Source organism: Pinus tabuliformis, chromosome J, assembly GCF_031772625.1.
Source record: "Pinus tabuliformis cultivar Carrire ecotype Pingquan chromosome J, CPIR1, whole genome shotgun sequence".
NCBI lineage: Eukaryota > Viridiplantae > Streptophyta > Pinopsida > Pinales > Pinaceae > Pinus > Pinus tabuliformis.
Genome location: NC_142295.1, coordinates 1,400,487,142 through 1,400,512,373, shown reverse-complemented (window position 1 = coordinate 1,400,512,373; position 25,232 = coordinate 1,400,487,142). Strand labels below are relative to the sequence as shown.

General features: G+C 40.3%; 1 protein-coding gene across 1 annotated transcript in view; it reads left to right on the top strand.

Moving 5' to 3' along the window:
• The first annotated feature begins 2,627 nt into the window (after window positions 1-2,627).
• The window catches only part of LOC149232598 (flavonoid 3'-monooxygenase CYP75B137-like), a 30,000-nt gene continuing 7,395 nt past the window's right edge, over window positions 2,628-25,232 (top strand). Inside the window, exon 1 of the mRNA XM_089379452.1 lies at window positions 2,628-3,642. Within this exon, the coding sequence (XP_089235578.1) occupies window positions 2,710-3,642 (933 nt within the window). The 5' untranslated portion in view covers window positions 2,628-2,709. The remainder of the gene's footprint in view (window positions 3,643-25,232) is intronic.

Genomic DNA, 25,232 nt, shown 5'->3' with positions numbered 1-25,232 from the left:
GGGGTTGTGCTTCTTGCCAAGCTTGAACCGAGCCCAATGGAGAAACTTCAACACAAAACTCCAACTGCTCATGCCCCTTTCAGCCGATTTCTCTAGTTTGCGACTACAACCTCCTCTTTCACTTCTCTCTCTCGCTTTTTCGTCGGACTTTGCCCTTGGACCGATGATAATAACCATGACCATACTCGTCACTCCTGCGTTTGGAATTGCTTTTACTTGGATCTTTTTCATCCAACGTATCTCCTGCCTTGCCATTATCTTAGTATGCAGTTTCTGCTTCTGGATTTTCCATGGTCTTCTCCAAATAATCGTACTCGTCAAAAATTCATCGTAACTCAGTGGCTGCCAAACCAAAACAAAAGCTACTTGTGCTTGCCTCAACCGAAACACACTAAGAACTTCTCTCTTTTTTTGTCGTGAAAAAATGAATATAAAAAGATTTTGAGTCTCCGCAAAAAATAATGCAAAACGCTGGTACGCAGACACAAGTTCACATAAAACGCATTTTTATTATGTACAAACTCAAATTACAATTTTAAAGTATCTCAGCCTTAATCAAGAACTCTCCAGCGACTATATTTTTCCCTCTCACGCACACAATTTTTTATTTTTTCTCTTTCTTGATTCCCTAATGAATTTTCAATCTCTTACATACATTCAATTTTAACTGAATTTTTTAACTGGAATTAGTTCATTAACCGAATCTTGTTCAAGGTTGGCCTAGTTGTCCACGTAGTTGTCCACGTGTCTTGATTCTCCTGCATCAGTGATCCATTATACAATTTCTCAATACATCTTCGTAGTTTGCTTGTTTTACTGCACTTCTAAGCAGGGGATGCAGCGCTAACATATGAAGAATCTTGAAAACTTGAAAATGAATTCAACAGTTCAATAAAATGAATGCTGAGCATCAATTCTAAGTAATACCGATGGTGCAGGGAGAAAATATCTTAAATCTTCACAATATTTTTTTTAACATTCTCTCATCTTCCAACACTGAGATTATTGTGCCAGAGGGGAAAATGCCGTTTGTGTCAGACGATACATCTATAGCACCAAGGTTTGTGTTTATGCACTTATCAATCCATCGTTCAGCTGCGTTGAAACCCATCTCTGGGTCGCTTCAATTCCATAGCTTGAGATTATTGTAACCTGGAAACATATCTTATTTGTTGTCTTATTTGTTGTTTTCCGTTTTCCATATCTCTGGGTTGCATTCAAAAGTCTCAATTCCTCCATTTTTACTAAAATGCAATTTAATGAACATACAAATTTCCACTATTACCGGGAAATTTTCATGAAATTACCCTCAACAAGTCTAACAAGTGTTCATGTCAAACTAATCTGCAAGCTGAGTGTCTAAGATGAAGCTAGACTTTTAGTTTATCAGAAATACCTTTATTTTCATATTTGAGTTATAATGGCGAAGAAGTCTGTAATTTTGTCACAAAACATAAGCAGATGACAGATTTCCACCATTTTCATTGAAATTTAGTTTAATAAATATAAAAACTCTGTTTTCATATTTGAGTTATAATGGGGAAGAAGACTCGAATTTTGTCACAAAACATAAGCAGATGACCAATTTCCACAATTTTCATTGAAATTTACTTTAACGAATATAAAAATCCTGCCACTTACCGTTGCAGGGAGACGGTCAAAGCATTTCCGGTACACGCGCCGATTTGCAGAATGCTGTTGACGGAATACACAGGCCGATTAGGATCAGGCTATGGACATAAAATAGCGCCTTTCCCGGTACACGCGCCGATTTGCAGAATACAATCTACACATGCCGATTAGAATAGGGTATGGACATGAAAATAGCGCCTTTTGTCAAGCGAGTGTGGGTATTCTGGTGGGGATTGTTAGGTGGAAAGGAGGGATTGTTAATTATCTTCCTTGTGGTGTGGTCGGATTGTTATGAACATAAAAATAGTGCCTATTGTCAAGCGAGTGTAGGTGGAAAGAAGGGATTGTTACTGGTCTTCCTTGTGGTGGGGATTGTTAGGGGGAAAGGAGGGATTGTTGTGTTTCTTTCCACTGATTGGAGTTTTATGAATACTAAGTAGATGTTGTTTGTGATGATTTTCAAAAAAAATTATAGATATAACAAAGGGCATAATAGTTTAACAGTTAGTTAGTTAATTAATTTTTTCTTTTTTTCATAAATGTTGTTTGTGAAGATTTTCAAAAAAAATTGTAGATATAACAAATCTCCCTAGCATGGTTTAACTGTAACGTGGTTTATTTTTTTGAGATTTCGGATAGAATTGACTCAAAATATATTTTAAATGTATATTATGTAAAATGTATCCGTAATGCATAAATAAATTTAACAATTTAAGAAATTACCACTTGTAGTGTGGAGAATTCAAAAACATATAATTTCAATCACATACACACAAATTTAAATCATATTCAACAAGAAAATACATCCAGAAAAGTTCGAAAAACATAAAGGAAGTAGACTACTGCCATAAAAGTATAATTTGTCAGATCTCACGGACGTTATGATATATTTGATTTTCATTTAATAAAAAACACTATTCAGAAGATGCGATTAACACCAGAGCGTTGCCCAATAGCCTAGCAATCTTTGGGGATAAGGATAAGGCAAGCAATTATTTGATATGGATATATGATGATAGCCTGCATGTATTGAACTTTGAGGGTCACAACCCACATTGTACATTGGGGTTTGAAGACATGGAGTCATCGCTTGATTTGCTGCAGAGTTTTGTTGCAAGCCTGAGACTGAGCCTCGGCCAATCTCTGAGTCTCATCCTCCTTGCGATCGGTTTGATCTGCGTGTTGAAACAGAATCTGAGAAAAAGGTTTCCCCCGGGCCCGTCTGGATGGCCTGTTATCGGCTGCCTTCCACTTCTTGGTAGCATGCCCCATCATTCGCTCTATCAGCTGTCGAAGCAATACGGTCCGATCATGTATATGAAACTCGGGACAACCGACACCGTGGTCATCTCGTCGCCAAAGATAGCGGAGGCGTTCCTGAAGACGAACGACCTCAACTTCTCCAGCCGGCCAGGCAACTCAAGCGCCAAATACACTGGCTACGGCTCTAAAAGCCTCCCCTCGGCTCCCTATGGTCCGCGCTGGAGAATGTTGCGCAAGATCTGTAGCATCCATCTTTTCGGCGGCAAGGCGCTGGATGATCTCCAGCCCGTGCGGGAAGCAGAGGTCGGGATGATGGTGAGGTCGATTCTCGAACATGGGCGACAATGCAAGGACGTGCCCGTGAACCTCGGGGAGCTGCTCAGCGTCTGTACTGCCAACATTCTCGGGCAGATTATGTTCAGCAAGCGGGTGTTCGATTCCCAGGGATCGAAGGCAAGCGAGTTCAGGGAAATGGTGGTGGAGTGTTTTGATTTGGCCGGGGAGTTCATAATTGGCGACTTTGTGCCGTCCTTGGCTTGGATGGATCTGCGGGGAGTACGGACGAAGATGAAGAAGGTGCACAACAGGTTCGATGAGTTCTTATGTAAGGTGATACAGGAGCGCCAAACTCCGTCGTGTAAAGGAGGAGGGAAGGCCGATTTTCTGAGTATGCTTTGGGCTCTCAGAAGTGATGCGGATGGGGAAGCAGGGAAGCTCACAAATGATGATATTAAGGGCCTTTTGCAAGTAAGTCTTACTAAATTGATTGCCTGGAAAATACCCTTTACCGTCTATTCTGATCTCGTAGCTTGGAATATTTACTTATCGATGCATTTCTGCTGAGCACTGTTCTGATTTATGAGATGTCGATGTTTTCTTCGGCACTTCTGTTAGGTTTTGGCTCTTCCTGCGAAATTTTAAGAGTTTCTTTGATTTCTTGTCCAGTCTGTTTTTCTTATTTCAATTTGGAATAATTTATAGGTTTACTCTGATTCCAGAAAATTATGGAAATTCTTCGTAATATTTTGATAAAATTTGGAATGGATTTTTCTAAATTTAGGTTTTTATGGATGGACATTCAGTTAGGTCCGTATTGGAAGGGGTTACGTTACGTCCCGTATTGGATGAGCATCGGCATTGGTTGAATGATAGGGAAAGTATTCGCAAACCGCTTGGAATTATTAGAATAATGGTTTTTATAGGTGGTCTCTTATATATGGTTGAATTTCAAAAATTTAAATGTTTTAAAATTTTTTGATGGAACTGAATTTATTTCTATTATTAAAAATACATGATTCAAACATTTTTATCAAAAAATTCTGGAATTTTATTTGCCCTCTAACCACTTTTAACTATATGAACCATTGGTAAATACAATTCCTTCATTTCAATAGAACAGGCCTTGTATATATATATAAATATAATTTCCATAATGGAGGTTGTACATTTCCGTGATGGATAATTTTTTAATAAAAAAAATGTATCTAAAAGTTTAGAGATGAAAGCCATATTTAATGACGATTGAAATTTTGTGTTTAAAAATGTTGTAAAATAAAAATGGATTACTTTAGTTAGATTAATGAGTGAAGTTATATATAATAATTTCGTTATTATTATGAAGAGGGTATTTTTTAGTGCTCATGAATAAATAATTAAGGATGGATATTAATTTTTTTAGTATATTTAACTCATTATTGTATGGCTAGTTGTTGATGGTGCTGGATTCACCGATATTTAGGGGATCTCCTTAGTATGAAGTCTCAACTAGACTTCACATTGTTTGCTGTAGGAGTCTCATCCGGTACGATGGGCCACTTGACATTATCTTAAATGTTTGCCTTAGCTCTTGCTTGTCAACGCATGAGAGTGGTCTTCTTTGTCTTCGAACAACGAGGTTCACGTGCCTGGTGAGTGCTAGTGTTACTTGTCTCAAGGTTCTTTCACTGCAGAGGGAGAGGGTGGAAGTGAATCTCCAGTCGAGTTAGAGACACAACACAATAAGACATGCGTAGTTTCTGGCAGAGCGGTCCACACGGATGCGGAAGTCACACATAGGAAGGAATAGCACATACAACACTCAACGGAGTAGTCTACATGAGTGTGACTGTCGTTATAACAAGTTTATGGAAAAGGTTATGTCTGATGTCTAGTGACGCAACCCACACAAGCAAGACAACGTTAACAACTTATACAACATATTTTCATAAGCATATGTATTAGAACAACAAAAAAAGTTCAATTGTTTTAACACAGGTTAAAGAAACATGCATTACAAGTGTTCCAAGATTAGTCTTACAAACAATTACAATACATGTGTGAAAACGTGTTGGCATGTTATCAAGCTTCTGAATTAAGTTAAAGTTCCAAGACACACTAGTAAATAATACATCACTAACCACATAAAAGGGGTGTTGGAGCCACTGCTCGCAACTCAAAGAAAAGACTACAAACTCTCAAGGTTGTGTGGGAGGAGCCAAGGTAAAAAGTCTTTTGCATGTATAAATGAGGGGCATTTATAACCAAGGATAAAATTGGCCCTTCTGATTGTTCGAATTCCCTCATGATTGTTTGACTTATTTAACTCTTCAACTTTACATGACTCTTCATATTACATGTGGGTCTCTTGGACTTCCTCATTACATTACATTGATTTACAATAGTATGGTCCACAGTAGTGATGTGGCCAACATGACTCATGAAAGGACTCGACACGACAGTGTTAGTATGTTCATGCTACAGACGGCGTCCAAGTCGAGCTACAATGCTGCGAAGTGATGGATGTGCTCTCGGTGTATCACAACTTCACCTCTGCATGGCAAGGTGTCCAGAGTCTTCGATAGTCTTGGTGTTCGCTTGATGTTGCATGTGCACGTTGCTCCTTCGTTCTTACTTTGGCATGCTTCACATGTTTGTTTGTTTACAAAAACATCTCCTTGCATGCATCGTCCTTCGCTAAAAAATATCTTCGCATCTACTCTCCTTGTTCATTCTGTTTGTCACTGCGTCATGTCTCATCCATGTCCCTGTATCTACAATCACTCATGACGAGACGACGTCAAATCCATAAACCTCCTAGTCTACCATGATTCATTGTCGTTCACTTTCGGATGCAGGTGACCAAGACAGAGGACAAGGCTATGAAACTTTGCAAGGCAGGTTTCACGCTGGGATGCGGGCTCTAAGCACTGCTGGTGAAAATTACGCAGAAGTCACTCGGAGACTAAGATGGACAATCTGGATCAGCATTGACTGTTTGCGGGATCTGGCTTGGGTGGAGGGAAGATCTATGTAATTTTTTGAGGGAAACAATGCACGTAGCAAAGGGGGGTTAGCAGAAAAAAGTGTGTAATTCCTTCAGGCAGTTGGCAACGGGCTCCAAGACGCTTATCATGAAAAAATGCGTTTTTTTCCCAGGGAGCTGGTAGCTGGTTGCAGAAGTGCTGGTGACAAAAACTGCGTAATTGTTTGGAGGTTGGCTTGCTGAACACCTTTGTGTATTTTTTGAGTTGAGCGGGACGTTGGGAAACTAGGTGACTACTCATGAAAACTACGTAGTTTTCCGAGCGAGCAGCGGGTCGGCTCACTGGATTACTGACTCAAAAAGTTACACAATTTTTGGAGGGAGACACTGACAGACACTGGGTGTCTATCTGGTATGTCTACGCAGCTTCTTCAATAAGTGGAGTGGGCATGCTTCATAGATTTTGTACAATTTTTTAGGGGAGAGAGTCCTAGCGTCATTGCATGGCCAAACTCTTTGGTTGACTAGCTGGAGGCTTAGTTGAGGTGCTTGCGGGCAATGTAGATTGAAATGGCTTGTTGGGACCCTTTTGTGCAGTTCTGGGTGACAGTCGGTTGAGTCGATTCTAGGGTGGAGGTTTGGCTGTTGGAGGGTGAGATGGTCGTCAAAACTTCAGCAAAAGGACTAAGTGTGTGAGTAGTTGAACTTGTGCATACGCGACCTTGCGAACACACACTCAACATGACTCAATGATGACACGTCTCAAACCATCAAGACAACATATACTCAGTGTGACTGATCGACGGTGCAAGAAACAAGAGCGACACTTGTGATAGATCGTTGAATGACCGCGACGACGCTTGCGCGATAGGGCATACAACTTTGTGTGTGACTGGAATGGATGTTTACATAGTGAATACAACTTGTGCACACAAAGCGGGACCTTGTGTGTGACCAAAACATGACTACAAGCATGACATTGTGACCAACATGTAAAAAAGATGTTCGTTGAACGGTCAAGCGAGGAGGGTGCAAATACTCACTATGAGATCACGGGTGAGGTCGAGTGCTTGCAAACATTAAGGAAAAACCCAAGGAAGACTCTGAAATTGGATGCACGAAAAAAATTTGGAGGGTGTTGCAGCCGCTACAACACTAGTGCATGTTCACATCTCTTAGATTCACTACTATATTAGTTGAGCCATGTAAATTATATTGCATTGAATTGTGTTTTCTCATAATTTTTTTTTTTTGCATGAATAGAATTCATCAACTTTTTCTCTTTGGATTTTCTTTCTCCTTTCCTACTTGCATGTTTTTTTCATAACTTTCTAGTTAGATCCATTCCGTGCAATTTTAACTACAATTTCACATGGTATTAGAGCCCACAAGGGCTAGGATGAAGGAGCATTAACAATATGTTTGCAGGTACTGAAGTCAGGAGCCATTAGAAAGAATGTAGTTTCCACCATCCACAACTCTCATACCATATAACTACTTCGAATAGAAGCCAGAGATTTTACTTTAATTCAAAAGTAGAAACTTGTATTGGATAGCCATGGCAATAGAGATTGAACCAAATTCCATAGTTGAAAAATATAAATATGAATAATTATTTCATGTCAAAGCATTCACCACTCCAAATCAAGTTTGGATCACATTGAAGGCACTGTTTGAGAAGTAGGATGAAATGCAAGGTTGCATCCTTGAACATGAGCTCAACTTATTACATTCGAGAAGTGTCGAGAACATTCAAAATTGCTTCACAAGGTTAAAAGTCTTCTTACTCTAGTTGAAAGAATGTGGAATCAACATATCCAAGGAAGAAAGTCAATTAATTTTTTCCATATTGTCAAAATTGGCTCCATATTACGTTATATTTGTCAACAATTTTCACATAGTTAGCGTTGCAATAGGAGCAACCTAGAAGATTCCCACACTCGATAGATTTGTTGAGTCCCCGATATCTGAGCAGGAGAAGCTCATAACGATAGGCACATTGAAAATTTCCAAGCTCCATGCACTTGTCGTGCATGAAAGGGGAAAGGCCAAATCAAAATTCAATGAGCAACCCAAAAGAAAAGCAAAGGTTAAAGAACAAGATCCAAGAAAAGGGGGAAATCCAAATCTCCAAATGAATCTAACCACAAAATATTCTCTCTCATCTTTAAAACCATGTGATGATCTTCCTATTCTCATGGGAGATGATTCTCTAGTAGAGGAAATTGGACAAGGGAGGGTAGGTCTTGAAGATGAAATTTTCATGAATGTCCTTCATATTCCAAATATTTCATTAAGTCTTATTTCTATGTATTAAATGACACATGTTGCCACTAGAAGGAGAGTGAAATTCACCCCACATTTAGTTACCATATATGACATGCAAAACAACTCCAAAATTGTAGTTAGTAAGGTAAATCATCAATGTCATGTTTACAACTTCTATGAATATTTACCTTAATGAGATTCCCCTATACTATTATGCATGCAAATGACAAAAGTAGAATTTGGCATAAAAGCTTTGGAAACTTAAATTTTAGATACATGAAACAATTTAGCAAACAAGGGATGGTGAAAGGCCTTCCTCTCATAGAATTTTGTAATGGAGTTTGTGAAGGATGTGCTCTTAGAAATAATCCACAAGAAGAGTTTGGGAAGGGACATGCATGAAGGGATCCTCTCCCTTGGAGCTTTTTCATAACGATCTTTTGGGGCCATTTCCAAATCCTTCCATAAGAAAATCCAAATATGTGCTCACAATTATAGATGATTGCATGAGATACACATGGGTGTACCTTCTCAAATTCAAATATGAAGTTTTTGAGCATCTAAAGATATTCACAGCCATCTAGAGAAGTTGTTTGGCCCAATGAACAAGATACTATGTACAGATAATGGGGGGATTATGTCAACAAATGTATCCAAATCTTTTGTGATAAGCAAGAACACAATTGCAACACATAGTTCCTTAAAATCCGTAGAAAAAAGGGGTAGCTAAGAGGAAGAACATATCCTTGAAACAAATGCCTAGTTTCATGTTGGATGCAAGGTGCCTTTCTTCCAAATTGTGAGCTAAGGAATCAACTGTGCTTCCTATATACAAACAGATCTCCTCACAAATATGTTACATGAAAAATATCCTTTGAGGCATGGAGTGGCATGCAACCAAAAGTCACATGTTTCCACATTTTCGAATCTCGTTCATAGACCCACATTCTTACATAAAAGTTAAGGAATTTGAATGCTCAAAGCAAAGAGTGAATCATTTTGGATATCGAGATGGTGTAAAGGGATACAAAATTCTAGACCTTTTAACATAAAAGTTATTCATTGAGACGAGTGTCTACTTTGAAGAAAGTTGCTTGCATGCATCCAAGGATCATGTAGAAACTTTTGTGCTTCCTCTTGTAGAAAATATAAAATATGATGCATTATGTCATTTAGTTCATATTTTAAATCTGAGTTCCAAAGTTGGTTCAGATGATCGTTGACATGCATGTGAAGATTCTAATTCTCGACCACTTTCAACATAGAAGTGGTTCGTCATGAGTGATCTCTCAGTTGAGCCTACCATGAGATATCAATTTCAATGAACACATCATGCGCTCAAATCTACATAAATAGTTATACATGTTCATTTCTACAGGGTTCGAGCATCAGACTTATTAACGCTAGTGTTTTTTGGTAAAAATAAGTGGGTTTCTAAAATGATTAATTTAATATTTTTTGGTAAAACTAATAAGTTTTCTTCGTCAAACCCATCCTCTACAATTTCAAATGCCATATCTCATTCTAGGAGAGCACACCAAGAATTAAGCAGAGTGCCCAACCTCTAATATCTCATGCAACGACCTCCATAGTTTCAAATGTCATATCTCATGCGAGGAGACCCAGAAGGGTTTCACTCAATGAACCTATGACACACAAGTGCTTTCGTCGCATATTAAAAACTACCCTTAATTTCACTTATTGGAAAATACCTCTAAAAATCACTTTATTTAACCCTTTGCTAATACAAACCCAATATACCTTTCCAATTTACAAAACCCATACTTTTACTAGATATTGTAGGTATCTATTTTTCCATTAGCCTTTTTTATACCATTTTATAGTTTCCATTAACATAGAGCTCCGTTTTTTATACACAACGTATAAAAACCCTTACCCCCTATTATATGCTCAATATATTATGTCATTTTTTCCTCAATATATATCCCCCAATATGAACGTCCCTGGTATGATATTGCTCCCCTAGTGAAGCCCCATCCAAAGACCACTCTAAGAATTAAAAAAAGCTCACAACTCAATATATATCCCCCAATATGAACGTCCCTGGTATGATATTGCTCCCCTAGTGAAGCCCCATCCAGAGACCACACTAAGAATTAAAAAAAGCTCACAAACTCCATATCTCAGGGCAAGAGAGTGGACCGAGAATTAAGAAAAACTCCAATCCGCTATAGTTTTAAATGTCATATCTCAAGCGGAGCAAGCAACCTCTACAGTGTTAAATGTCATCATACGAGGAGGCCACACCAAGAATTATGAAGAGGGACCAACCTCTACAGTTTCAAATTTCATATGTCATGAAGCAGGAGACCACACCAAGAATTAACCTTTGTAGTCTTAAATGTCATATCTCATGCCACGAGACCACACCAAGAATTAACCTCTACAGTCCTAAACGTCATATCTCATACCAAGAATTAACCTCTACAGTCGTAAATGTCATATCTCATGCCACCAGACCACACCAAGAATTAACCTCTACAGTATTAAACGTCATATAAATGACATTATGCTAACGATGTGCTGTTCTTCTAGAGGAATGGAGGGAGTATCCCTAGAAATTTTGGGGCTTGTACCAATTGTTCCGAAGATAAGTTTTTTTTCCTTTCAGTGGCATCACATTTTGATGAAATGAAAAATGCTCCAGCCGTGCTTCAACGAACTTTTTGTCCCTTCAGTTAAGCATTGTCAGAAAAATAGAATTATCTGCAGTTTTTAAATGAGATATGTTCTCTGGGATTTCTTACAACAGGCAGTTGTTTTCTGCAGTTGATAAATGAGGTCCGTGCTCTGGGATTTCTTGCAACAGGCAGTTGATTTTTGTTAGCTATGTAACAAAATGTTAATCTTTTGTAATTGGTATTCGGTCTTCTGGGACCAAGACCGTTTAGCTTAAATTGGATAAAGACTTGTAGGATCTAGTTTTTCAGATAATAGATTACATTGGGAACAACAATGCATCATGTTTGGGTTAAATTGGCATCGAAATGGGAGCAATGCATCAGGTCTTGCAGACCATTGTTTTCTGCAGTTTTTAAATGAGGTCTATGGTCCCGGATTTCTTGTAACAAGTCACCGGTTTCTGTCAGTTTTATAACAAAATGTTAATGTATCTTTTGTAATTGGTGTTCGGTCTTGACAAGATTTGTAGGATTCTAGTTTTTCAGGTAATAGGTTAAATTGGGAACTGGTCTAGTCTTCTTAGACCATTTAGGTTAAGTTGGAGAAAGCCATGTATTGGCATGTTAAATGGGGAACTAGTTCAGTTTTCTCGGACCATTTAGGTTAAATTGGACAAAGACCTGTATTGGCACCGAAGGGGTAGTAACGCATCAGGTATGTATCTTAGCTTTAAATTGGGAACTGGTGGGAACTGTTTAGGTTAAGTTGGACAAAGACATGTAGGATTCTAATTTTCCAGATAATGGGTTAAATGGTTAAATTTGACAAAGACCTGTATTGGCACGTTAAAATGGGACCTGGTTCAGCCTTCTTGGACCTTAGACCATTTAGGTTAAATTGGACAAAGACTTGTATTGGCACCGAAGGGGTAAAAATGTATCAGGTCATGTATCTTAGTTTTAAATTGGGAACTGGTTGGAAATTGCTGGGTAGCAATGCATCAAGTCATATATTAGTTTAGGGACAGGTGGGATTTGTTTAGGTTAAGTTTGTTCTGAATCTTAGTTTTAAATGGAGTGGTTTTAAAGTGCAATATTTATGAATTTTTACTAGATAAATTTCTGGACAAATCTTGAGTTGTTTAAACTAGTTTTTTGACTGTCTTCAAAAATCCCTGAAACACTTGGATTATGAACAGTTCACCTATGAAACTTGTGATTTCAATGAATCTCTATCAACTTCTATACAAATCAAATTGGAAAATAAACTTAAAAACTTTGTAGCACAAAAAGGAGAGCAATACATCAGGCCATGTATCAGGAATAGGAATTGTAAGTTGATACCCATGTATTAGGAATTGCGAATTGCAAGTTGATACCCATGTTTAGGTCAAATTGGCAGCGAAAGGAGAACCCGTCAACCGAGTATAGAAAAGTGCGCCATCATTGGGAAAACTTTAGAATATAAAAAAGTTACTGCATAAATGTGGGATAAAGGTCAATAGTTGGCACTAGAAAAACGTGATTACAGGACTTGTACTTGGGGCAACGCTTCCTTACTATACCTAGATCTTGAAAATCCACTGCTGGAAATTGCTGTGAAAGCTTTCCATTGGCGAAAATATATATGCCGTTGCTGTGAATTGGATTCTCAAAGATGGGGCAGGATGCATTGGAAATATGCACTTTGCATGACACGGTAAGAACTTTGATTATATATGTCGTTTCTGTGAAATGGGTTCTCAAGGATGAGGCAGGATGCGTTGGAAAGATGCTCTTCGCATAGCAGGGTAAGAAGTTTGATTGGAACAACTTCAGTTAATTCGTGACCTCTTACTACTATCCCACAATTTCCAGGTTATTGGAGACACAATGCTGCTTTATGTTACCGCAAATAATCTTGGCCATGGAATTTGAAGCAGGGGCAAGCTATATTTTGATTTGCCCTATTCCACAGATTATAGCCAACAAGGAACGACATGGTGGAATACTCAAATTCAGGGTAAATGCTTGGAATCAATGCAACCACGGGCCTGTTGAAATCTAATTTCAACTCCGTGCGTAACTCACCCAAAACCGCCAAAGCAAAACCGGAAACCTGCTTAACTTTCTCGGACCGCCTACCAGCGAAAAGCTGTTTCCGTATATGCGGCTCCGATGGGATTTGGTGCAGACGCGTGTCATTGCCCTGACGTAACGCAACGTCATTTTCTCGGGCGTTAAAGTTTGGCTGCAAACTGCCCTCCGATATTCACCACCGCCGTCCGATCAGCCTGATCATCCTCCGCCGTTGATCTCTGAAGCTACATACGGCCTGCGGCAAATCACTGGTTTGCGTGGCGTGTGAGGATTTCCGTTGACCGCCGTGGAGGAAACGCTGAGCCATTTAATGAATTTATGAAGGTTGGTGGAGGCCCGCCTTAAATAGTTATGGGCATTTACGAAGTTTTGGTGAGGCATTTTTTTAATATGGGTATGGGCACAAAATATATTGCTTTTATATTAGGTGTGTGCGTTGACCATTATGTATTACAATGAAAAGGTGTATAGTAGTGCGTAGAAATAAAATATGAAAATGTATTGTGATATGTTTTTTTGCGCACGATGTATGTGTGTGGTTTTTTTTTATGAGGGTTGTAATTGTGTTGAGCATTTTTTATGAGAGCTGGGGGAGCGTTTTAAAAAAAAAAGAGTGTGCACAGCAGTGCATGAGGGATATAGCGTAAAGTTATTGTTGCACATGAGAGTGGTGTAACGCGCAGCAGCGAAAGAGCAGGGAGTGCTCAGAATGAAGACCAGCATGTGAAGCAGGGGAAGATATTGCACAGCAATGCATGGATCTTTTTTAATGTATTGGGTATGCATTGAAATGCAGGAGAAAAGAGTGTTCAGGTATTTTTTGAGATTGTGAATGTAATGAAAAGTTTACTGTATGTGTAAAATAAATTTACAGCAGTATGTGTAAAAATAGTTTTACACCAGCAAATGTAAAAATGGGTTTTACTGCAGTAAACCCAGCACAGTAATTTCTCAGGTGAAAACAGAGTTTTGATGGGTGAATGAAAGTTTTTGGAAAATCCCTCTCAGCAAAGAGGATGAATGTGTATCAGGCATGTATTTGTATCAGGCATGTATTTAAATCAATAGAAGTTTTTTTTGTGACTGTGTAATGGCCTGTTATGAGAATATTTGTTTTTAAAAGCTTCCCTGTGCATAAAGACCCTGGAACAGAGGAAACAGAGCATTGGCTCTGTGGTGTCTGTGTGTTTGGTTTTGGTATTTTCCCGTTTAAAAATTCCCAACAGTGGTATCGGAGCAGGCTTAGGCTCTTTGAAGGAGACAAAGAAGCTGAAGGGAGAAGGTTGTTGCTGCAGCAAAACTTCTCAGGCAGACAGAAGACTCAGACAACAAAGGATTCAGGTATTCTTCATAGCTATCTTGTTTGTTATTGAAGAGACAGTCAGTGTTTTAAATACACAGTCAAGGATTTAAAGCCTAGATAAGAATGGCAAGGTCAAAGAAGAAAGCCTCCAAGCCTGTTAAAAATGTGTCTCCCTCCTCTACTAAACTAGAAGGGAATCTATTTGAAAGCATTGTATTTGAGGTTCCAAAGTTTGATGGAAACTTTGATGTATGGGAAATAATGATGAGGGCTTTCCTAATGTCTGAGGGGATTGAAGTCTGGGAGTCAGTGATTGATGACAGCAAGATGGATAAAGAATCCATGGAGTATGATGCACAAGCAGTAAAACTAATCTTGGATGGACTCCCTGATTCTGTGAAGAGGAATCTAGGAAAATATACATCAGCAAAGGATATATGGGACATACTGCATGACCTTCATGCAAAGGGAGCACTGACCATGACAATGAGTCAAGAAGAACCCATCATAGAAGCTGAGAATGAAAAGCTTGACCTCATCAAGCTTCAAGTAAAGGAAAGGGATGAAGAGCTTGCCAAGCTCAAGAAGGAGCTTGATCAATGCAAGAGGAAACATCATGAAGAAGTCATGTCTATGACAAATCAGCTGAATGAAGCAAAGAAGCAGGCAGATGTTTTGACAAGCCAACTTGAACAAAGGCAAAAGAGAGTGAACAAGCTTGTAGAAGAGATTGGACAGTACAAGGTAGAGGTCTCCTCCCTTAAGTCTGAACTACAAGAAGCCAGGAAGCAGGCACAAGGAGCTGAAAAGAAAATGAAGAGCAGTCAAGCAAAAGATGAAGAAATTTCCAAAATGAAGTCTGATATTATCTCCTTCAAAGTAGTAGCAGCTGAAGCTACTCATAGCAAGGAAGAAACTGAGGGACAACTAGCAAGGAAAAACAATGTATGTGAAAAGTTAGAAGAAGAGATTGTCCTCCTCAGGAAGAAGGTTGAAGGGATGAACAAAATAATGAAGAGCTCTCAAGCTTTGGATGACATGCTCAGCTATCACAGATCTCCATTTGATAAATCAGGACTTGGGTATGTAGTTGAACCCTCAAACAAGGATGAGGATGCTTTATGCAAAGGAGATGTGAAGAAGCCAGAAAGAGATGGTGATGCTCCTAGTTCTAGCAAAGGCAAGGAGAAAAATGAAGGCTGCAATAGAAGAAATCTTGCTCCAAGAAGAAAACCAGCTCCAAGAGGAAATGTAGCTGATGTCAAAGAGGCAAGATGCAATGGTCATCAACAAAGGATCTCAAGGCAGCAAGGCTTCAGAAGTACATCTAGAAAAACTCCATCTCCCAGGTACCAAAGTTCATTTTATGGTTATTGTTATGCTTGCTCAAACTTTGGTCATATGGCAAAAGACTGTAGAGCATTTCATGGAGATAGATGTTGTGGTTCCCAACAATCTCCAAGAAATAATTTCACAAGAAGAAATCATGAATTCTTATTCATGAATAAAGTTGAATGCTTCAAGTGTCATAACATTGGGCATATGGCACGTGACTGTAACTTGACATGGGCTCTTACACAAGCTAGACCCATGCAAAAGAAGAAAGTTACACAAGTATGGAGAAGGAAGGTAATACAATCTGAAAACCCCTTGAACTCCCCAATGGATCTAAATTTGTTTTGAGAAGAGTCTGCCAAAAGAAGACAAGCATACACTAAAGGGGAGCTTGTAATTTTTTTTGTTGCTGAACTGTTTTAACAGTCACTCTTTGATGAAGACCTTTTCATAAGGGAAAGATATGAAGTTAAATCTGCCATAGAAGCAGAGAAGAAAAAGGGGCAGCGCTCAAATGTAAAGTGCAGCAGCGCAATAAGAAGTATGCAAAGCAAGAAGACCCTCACAGCAGTGGGAAAACAGAACATAAAACAGCAGTTTGGGAATTTTTTTTGGAGCACATGGATTAGAATGAACAGCAGTTTAAAATTCTTTTTGTGGTGCACATGCATTGAAATGCATAGCTATGGAAGGTAGTTTCCTTCTATGAAAAGTGAGAAAATATATTCACAGCAGAGTGAGTATAATACACAGCAGATGGAAATGTTTTGTGTTGGGAATGAAAATGCAAAACAGTGAGAAGAAAATGAGAAGAAGGCAAAACGCAGTAGAGCGTAAATGCCCAGTGGCTGAGAATGCAATGGAATTCTTTCACACAGCAGTAAAAAAAATGTAATGTTTTTTATGCAATGCAGCATGCAAAGAAATGCATAAAGAAAAACAAGGACAGTAGATTTTTAATGCACACTGAATGTATAAGAATGTGTGTGGCAGCAGAAAGCCAAAAGAATTGCACAATAGTGCATTGTGTAAAAAAAATGAAGACTAAGATTGTGTGAAGCAAGGGTGCATGAGAAAAGGCAGCAGCCTGTGTTATTTTTTTGTGGAGAATGAAGTGCCAAGAGTATGGGCACACAACAGTATGATAAAAAAAAAAAAAAAAAAAAAAAAAAAAAAAAAAAAAAAAGGCAGCGACAGTGCAAATTGCAGAGGCAATGCAACAGCAAGTGTATGGACAGCAGCAGCTTGAAGAAAAGTTTTCCCATCGTGAAGAAGGAGAAGCACACAGCAATGCAAATGTGAAAAATGCAGCAGCAAGAAGTTTTGAACAGCAGCACATGCAAAAGAAATTTTCCTTACAGCAGTAAAGGTAAATGTAATGAATTTGTTGTTCATTGAATTGAAATGCAATATATGCAACAGCAGTGAGTGTAAGAAATGTTCACACACAGCAGTGTAAATTTGTAAGTTGGGACAGTGTAATTGTTCAAAGAAAGACAGAGTATTTTGTCTTTGAAAAGTGCAGAAGCAGTGCAAGTGTAGACACAACAGTGTGGGATAGACACAGCAAAGAAGATGGCACAACAGTGCAGCAGAGAATGTGCAGCAGCATAAAAGAACAATGTAATGAGTTAGCACACACAACAGTGCAATGATTGTTTGTTTTGGAACTGCATTTGCAGCAGTCATTTGGTGAAACCCTCTGTTGAGAGGAAGATGCTTTTTAGCATTGTTTGGTAAATCCCTCTGTCAAGAGGAAGATGTTTCTTTATAACAGGTGAATCCCTCTGTCAAGAGGAAGGTGCTCTTCAGCACATTGTAATGGTGAATCCCTCTGTCATGAGGAAGGTGCTCTTAAGCACAGTCACATGGTGAATCCCTCTGTCATGAGGAAGGTGCTCTTAAGCACAGTTTCAGGTTAATCCCTCTATTAAGAGGAAGACAACTTTGTTTGTTTGTGGAACTGCATCAGAAGCAGTTGGTGAATCCCTCTATGCGAGGAAGATTGGTGAACCCCTCTATGTGAGGAAGATGTCTTTGTAACAGCAGTTGGTGAATCCCTCTATGAGAGGAAGTGTCTGGGTATGTTTGAACGCCCAGCAGTTGAAATTAAAGGGGAGTGTTGAAATCTAATTTCAACTCCGTGCGTAACTCACCCAAAACCGCCAAAGCAAAACCGGAAACCTGCTTAACTTTCTCGGACCGCCTACCAGCGAAAAGCTGTTTCCGTATATGCGGCTCCGATGGGATTTGGTGCAGACGCGTGTCATTGCCCTGACGTAACGCAACGTCATTTTCTCGGGGGTTAAAGTCCTGCTGCAAACTGCCCTCCGATATTCACCACCGCCGTCCGATCAGCCTGATCATCCTCCGCCGTTGATCTCTGAAGCTACATACGGCCTGCGGCAAATCACTGGTTTGCGTGGCGTGTGAGGATTTCCGTTGACCGCCGTGGAGGAAACGCTGAGCCATTTAATGAATTTATGAAGGTTGGTGGAGGCCCGCCTTAAATAGTTATGGGCATTTACGAAGTTTTGGTGAGGCATTTTTTTAATATGGGTATGGGCACAAAATATATTGCTTTTATATTAGGTGTGTGCGTTGACCATTATGTATTACAATGAAAAGGTGTATAGTAGTGCGTAGAAATAAAACATGAAAATGTATTGTGATATGTTTTTTTTGCGCACGATGTATGTGCGTGGTTTTTTTTATGAGGGTTGTAATTGTGTTGAGCATTTTTTATGAGAGCTGGGGGAGCGTTTTTAAAAAAAAAGAGAGTGCACAGCAGTGCATGAGGGATATAGCGTAAAGTTATTGTTGCACATGAGAGTGGTGTAACGCGCAGCAGCGAAAGAGCAGGGAGTGCTCAGAATGAAGACCAGCATGTGAAGCAGGGGAAGATATTGCACAGCAATGCATGGATCTTTTTTAATGTATTGGGTATGCATTGAAATGCAGGAGAAAAGAGTGTTCAGGTATTTTTTGAGATTGTGAATGTAATGAAAAGTTTACTGTATGTGTAAAATAAATTTACAGCAGTATGTGTAAAATAGTTTTACACCAGCAAATGTAAAAATGGGTTTTACTGCAGTAAACCCAGCACAGTAATTTCTCAGGTGAAAACAGAGTTTTGATGGGTGAATGAAAGTTTTTGGAAAATCCCTCTCAGCAAAGAGGATGAATGTGTATCAGGCATGTATTTGTATCAGGCATGTATTTAAATCAATAGAAGTTTTTTTTGTGACTGTGTAATGGCCTGTTATGAGAATATTTGTTTTTTAAAGGCTTCCCTGTGCAAAAGGTCCTGGAACAGTGGAAACAGAGCATTGGCTCTGTGGTGTCTGTGTGTTTGGTTTTGGTATTTTCCCGTTTAAAAATTCCCAACAGGGCCGACACCAATTTACGCTGAATATCCTAAGTGTGTTGAAAAGGCTAAATATTGTGCGAAATGCCTCAGAGCCTTTCATCGAAATGGCTACAGGTTCTCATTCTGATAAAAAAAAATTCCTTAACAAGAACATCAGACTAGGTAGCATGGGATTTTGGTGGTCGAAAAGGCCATGGGCTTCTAAGTCAAAAGGGTCCTACTCATTGTCATAAAGAGTGTTTTGAGATCAAGTGATTCTGGTAGAGGGGCATTCACAACTCATTTGAGGATTGATAAAACTCGATGGTGTAAACTATTTTCTATTCTTTATTAATTAAATATTGGATTACATATATATATGAATATTGTCTCAAGATAGTAAAACTATTTTGAGCATACAATCTGTTGGTTGAGAGAATATCTCAACCACAGACAAATCTAGGAAGATTGTTAGGAACAGACTCCTCTAGTTAGAAAGACACAACTGAGATAAGTAGGGATTACATATTCCAACACACCTCCTTAATGAGTACTTGTCTCGATGAGTACTTGTTTCAATATCAATTTACAAAATCTACATCTGGTATACTCTCATAATTACACCTTCTACCTTGTTCATGCAATTGTCAATGTCCATATAAAGAAACAACCATTTAACGGAATGCATTGGTACCCAACCGCTACAACCGCTAGTCTACTAAAAATTCCTTTACATACATGGTTCATCCAACCTCTTGATGAACTCTCCCTAGCTATAAATTTTCACCTCATGGAGTCTAAAACCAATGTGGCCCACCCAAGTGTATCCATCAAGCATGACACATTCTTCCACCGTGTTAAAACTCTCTTACAGAACACATAACAAAGGGTATGCATGCCTCTCTCAGTCTTACAGAAGTTACATAAAACATTTCAAGACCACAACTAACCATTACAAAAGAGTATATGCCATGTAGATTTGTTCTAATTACAATATGTGACTCATACTACACCATGAGTCTGTTCCACTAATTCACACTAATTCACACAAACTAGATTGTCTATCATCCTCCAATTTCTAATGCAGTGCCTCTAATGCCATCTTCACTATCATGTCTTCATTATATCTCATGGTTAATCATTCTTATAGTTAAATTTGTCTATTGTTGGAATGGCCAATTACAACAAAAACAAAAACTCGTGACAATAGTTGGCCACTCTAAACGTCACAACAATACAACATCAATTCTTTTAACCAGATTTACATGAATGACATTTTTCCCTAATGGTCGGAGTCAAAGCATCATGTGATGAATATACAATCCACTCAAATCATTTGTAGACCATAAATCTCAGCAGCTCGAGCACTTGCAACAGCCCCTATGTCTCAAAGATTCTTAGTGGCTATAAACTAGGTAGCCCCCGCTGTATCATCAACTTCTTCACTTATAACTCCCAAAGCACTCAATGTGTGCTCACATTGAGAGAGAGCCTCGGAATGGCTTATGACACGCTTGAGCTCTTCCTTCTTCAAACCAGGAAGTCCCAAAAGGCAGTGATTAACTGCAAGGTGCACTTCACTTACTATATGCAAGTGGTGATGAAGAAGTAGATCATAATTATGGTGAATGCTACCACCAAATGAATTTTCAATAGGAAAAACAACTTTGTCAACAACCCATTGTTCAACTGCCTCGAATGCCGCTTCAAACTCTTTACAAGGAACAACCTCACAACGTGGATAAGCTTTCAATGTTGCAGCCTCACTGTACAGTCCAGAAACTCCCTAATAGGCCACTAGAACCTAAGATTCATGACTCGACATTGCAATTAGATCTGTCATAGACAAAGGCCTGGGCAGCGAGGCCCAGGGCTTGGGAATCGTCGTCTCCGAGTGATCATTCTCCTGCACGTTGTTGTCGGACTCCAAGTGTCACGCCCCTACACCTGCAGTAGTCTTTCAACCACTTATAGCGAGGTGCGGCACTACCAACCGTTTTCTTTTTACCAATACTTACGATTGTAGACTACGCTTAACATTCCATACTTAGTTTTATTTTTATTACCAAGTATTATTAATGTGCCTTTATACCGATGAACACCCATACACATTCATTATCAACAACATTATACAAGAGAAATGCACAACAGCATAAAGGGAGGGGCAACTCCCTGCAATATGAGTCTGCCCAAATATCAATATATGTATAATTTTCCACTTTTACAAAGTATAGGCTAAGTCCTTGGGAAACCCCAAATTTATACTTAGCCAACTTCGGCAAACTTGGTTGCCCAGCTCATCGGCACCTCCGCACGGTCGCTGCATGACTCACCAACCGGTTGTTCACCTCGTCACACGTCTTCGCTGGTTCGCTCTTTGTTTGGTTGCAAACGCCCAAACCGTGTACACCTACCCACACTCAGTCCCGCTTGCCAACTCTTGGCAAATGCCCAAATCGTGTGAACAACACGTAGTACCGCCTGCCCAACTCTACAACATTTGGTTCTAACCTTTGTTCACCTTCGTGCACACTTGCACGATGGGCGGGCGCTCACTCGAGCCACCAAGACACCCACGCCAAGACTTTGCACAAACGGGCACCACACGTTCACCGTGCACGCCTCACCCGATCACTGGGCGCACCTTCGCCCGCACCTTCGCCCAACACCAAGTGCGACTTCTTCTACCGTGTGACTAGCCCAAGGATGGGCGCATGAGAACTGTGCCTTCTCCTTCCCCTATTTCACACTAGAACCTGTGCACTACTCTCTTGTGCGAAGTTGCTACGATCGAATGTGATGTTTGAATGCTCCAAACGCGTTTACAATATATAGCCAAGCTTGGGGCCAAGTCTGGCACAAGGCCGACTTGCCCAACGCTTGGTGCACACCCCTTTGAACGCCCAATATACATGTTGGCCACCAACATTATTGCCCAACGCTCCAAGGTGTATAAACTCCCAACGCTCTCCTCATATGTGCGCATATGTTCCAAGAGAACGTCGCATCTTTCGTCGCAGGTCTGTCGTACAAGTGTCGCACCACCGTCGTGTGACCTAACCCACCTCCAACCGCGTGCACGCTCAGCTCGCCCGTCGCCCAAACGCGTCGCATGCCCGGGTAGAACCTCAGGACGTTACATCCTCCTCCACCTAAAATCGTTGTCGTCCTCGACAACATATCATCCTAGTAGCCATCCACCAAGATCATCAATATCCATGATGTCAACTCCTCCACATACTGCAACCATCCCTGCAACATATGTAGAGCTCCATCTCCACCATGTCTCGCCTCAGCAACCATTTGTCACCAAGCTCATCATACCAAGGTATACACCCCATCGTTATGTCATACATCAGATATCATCTCAATCCATGATCATCGATCACCCTGTCACAATCTCCACATGCTGCTCTCCAACATGGAAGACTGTCCCCTCCATCACAAACTACATGCTTCCTGCGACCTCTTGTGTCGACCTCATCATGTGCCATACTCATGTGATCTACTGCCATGATACTCCAACAATTTCTAACACATCTATGCACACTGAGCTCCCCCATGCCTGAACTAGTTGGGTAGCTAATCCAACTGTCATGCTCAAACCATGAGAATGAACATCCTCATGCCACCATCAGTCGTTTCTCATAACATCATGTCACATCCTCAACTCGATCAAGAATCCATCTCCATACAAGTGTAAGCCATGCTCAGGTCCATGAAGTAGTCCTCATCTCAACTGCAACATGCTATCCATGATGTTTGGTGTCAATGTGCTACATGAAATCAGCCACATCTATCCCAACATCATCTATGTGTGTATCTCCTCCATATGAAGAGATCATCTCATCAATCTCCAACTCTCGGTGTGCCACATCTAGGTCCATGAAGCAACCTCCATCATATCTGCAATGTGTCATCCCTCAAGTCTGTCATAGAAACAAGTATGCATCTGTCTCATCTATCCATGTGCTGCCCATGATCATAGATCAATCAGCTCTCATGTCAAAAGGTAGTTGAGTCTCGGCTCAACCCATGCCCAAGTGTAGTCACCAAGGCATCACCATTGTTGTAACTCCATCACTCCAAAGTGTCTCATATCGATCCTCCACATCAAGTCACTCTCCCAAGCCACACCCATGCATGTACTCGGAAGTATGCACCTGCATCAAAGTCTCTGACCTCAGCTCCTCAATGCATCAGATCCTCCAAGTCCACCATATATGAAGTCTCCCTAGAAGTCACAACAATCTCATGTCATCATGAGCTCCATAAACCATCCCCAACCAACATCTCAACAAGCATACAAGTCTTGGCCCAAAGGTCTCTGCAAGATGCCTCAGCTCTCCATGTAGTAGGAATGCTCCATAGTCTGCTCACAACTCCATCCAAGTCCATGGCCTTATTGTACAACAGTGCACAACCTCTCAATCGGCTCATAAGTAATAAGTCTCCTTGTCACACTAGCAAATCTATCTGCAGAACATCCCTACCTTGGCACTCCTCATTGGATGCCCATAAGTGACACCTCTACAAGTGCTCCCGCATAATGTCCCTGCATAAGACTACCATGCTCCATGTCTCCAACCTGATGTCCATGACTAAGCTGCCCATGTAGTCCAACCAAGTAGACTCGTCACAAAAATTGGTCATCCTCATCCAAGTCTGCAATCTTCGGTCTAGTGAACTCGGTCACCCAACCATATCATCATCATCACATCACGAGTCCCTTCCATCATGGCTCCTCCACTGAAGGTTCCACCAAGACTATCTCTTGGTCTCGGCCATGAGAAGTCCACCCAAGCAACTCAAGTGTGTGCCCTTCAACCTGTTCATGTGTCATGTCGGGCACTTAGCCAATGTGACTAAAGCATGACCCATTCATCCGCAACGATCATCATGTTCCTCCCTTGTCACGGGCCTTTGTACCTTCTACCATAAGGTCACAAACAACCCCAACAAGTCCTGCAATAATCAACAATCCTTGCTTCTCCATACAAGGTCTCATCATAGTCATCCATGGTAAGATGCTCCCTTGCATTGGCAAACTGACTTTGCCCTTCCCTGCATACGGTCCATCTACCAAATGCTCAAGTGAAACACAAGTATCAATAGTACTTACATCATCATCATCATGAGGTTCCTCCATATGAGTATCCTCATCCATCCATGTCTGCCAACTGCACGATCCTAGTCCAACTTGATCAATCTCATGTTCATCCTCCATCGTTGTCACATCTGCAACATCCTCAATCATCACGGCTTCCTCTTCCTTGTCAGCACAATCCGCATCTTCATCCTGCTCCATTGTCCAACCAAGTTGAAGAAGTTCATCCTCAACATTCTTTTCCAAGACTTCAAGCTTCTCTCGAATCCGGGGATTCTCTTCTTTCATCCGCTTCAACCTGTATAAGGTAAGCAAGAGCTTCCCTTCGCATTCTTCCAAACTTGCCATGCCTTGTTGTTCAGCTTGGTCCAAGCACTGAGCTTCACCTCTGCTAAACCTGTTTCATCATTCACCAGCTTCACCAAGTTCCCTATAACCAAGAACCAGGGCTTGTTCCAGTTGTATGTGAAACCATCTTCCTTCATCTGCAAGTACCTGCTTCCACTGTCACTTCGTCACGAACAACCCTGCTCTGATACGAACTGTCATGCCCCTACACCTGCGGTAGTCTTTCAACCGCTTATAGCGAGGTGTGGCACTACCAACCGTTTTCTTTTTACCAATACTTACGATTGTAGACTATGCCTTAACATTCCATACTTAGTTTTATTTTTGTTACCAAGTATTATTAATGTGCCTTTATACCAATGAACACCCATACACATTCATTATCAACAACATTATACAAGAGAAATGCATAACAGTATAAAGGGAGGGGCAACTCCCCGCAATATGAGTCTGCCCAAAAATAAATATATGTATAATTTTCCACTTTTACAAAGTATAGGCTAAGTCCTTGGGAAACCCCAAATTTATACTTAGCCAAATTTCCAACTTCGGCAAACTTGGTTGCCCAGCTCGTCGGCACCTCCACACGGTTGCCGCATGACTCACCAACCCATTGTTCACCTCATCACACGTCTTCGCATGTTCGCTCTTTGTTTAGTCGAAAA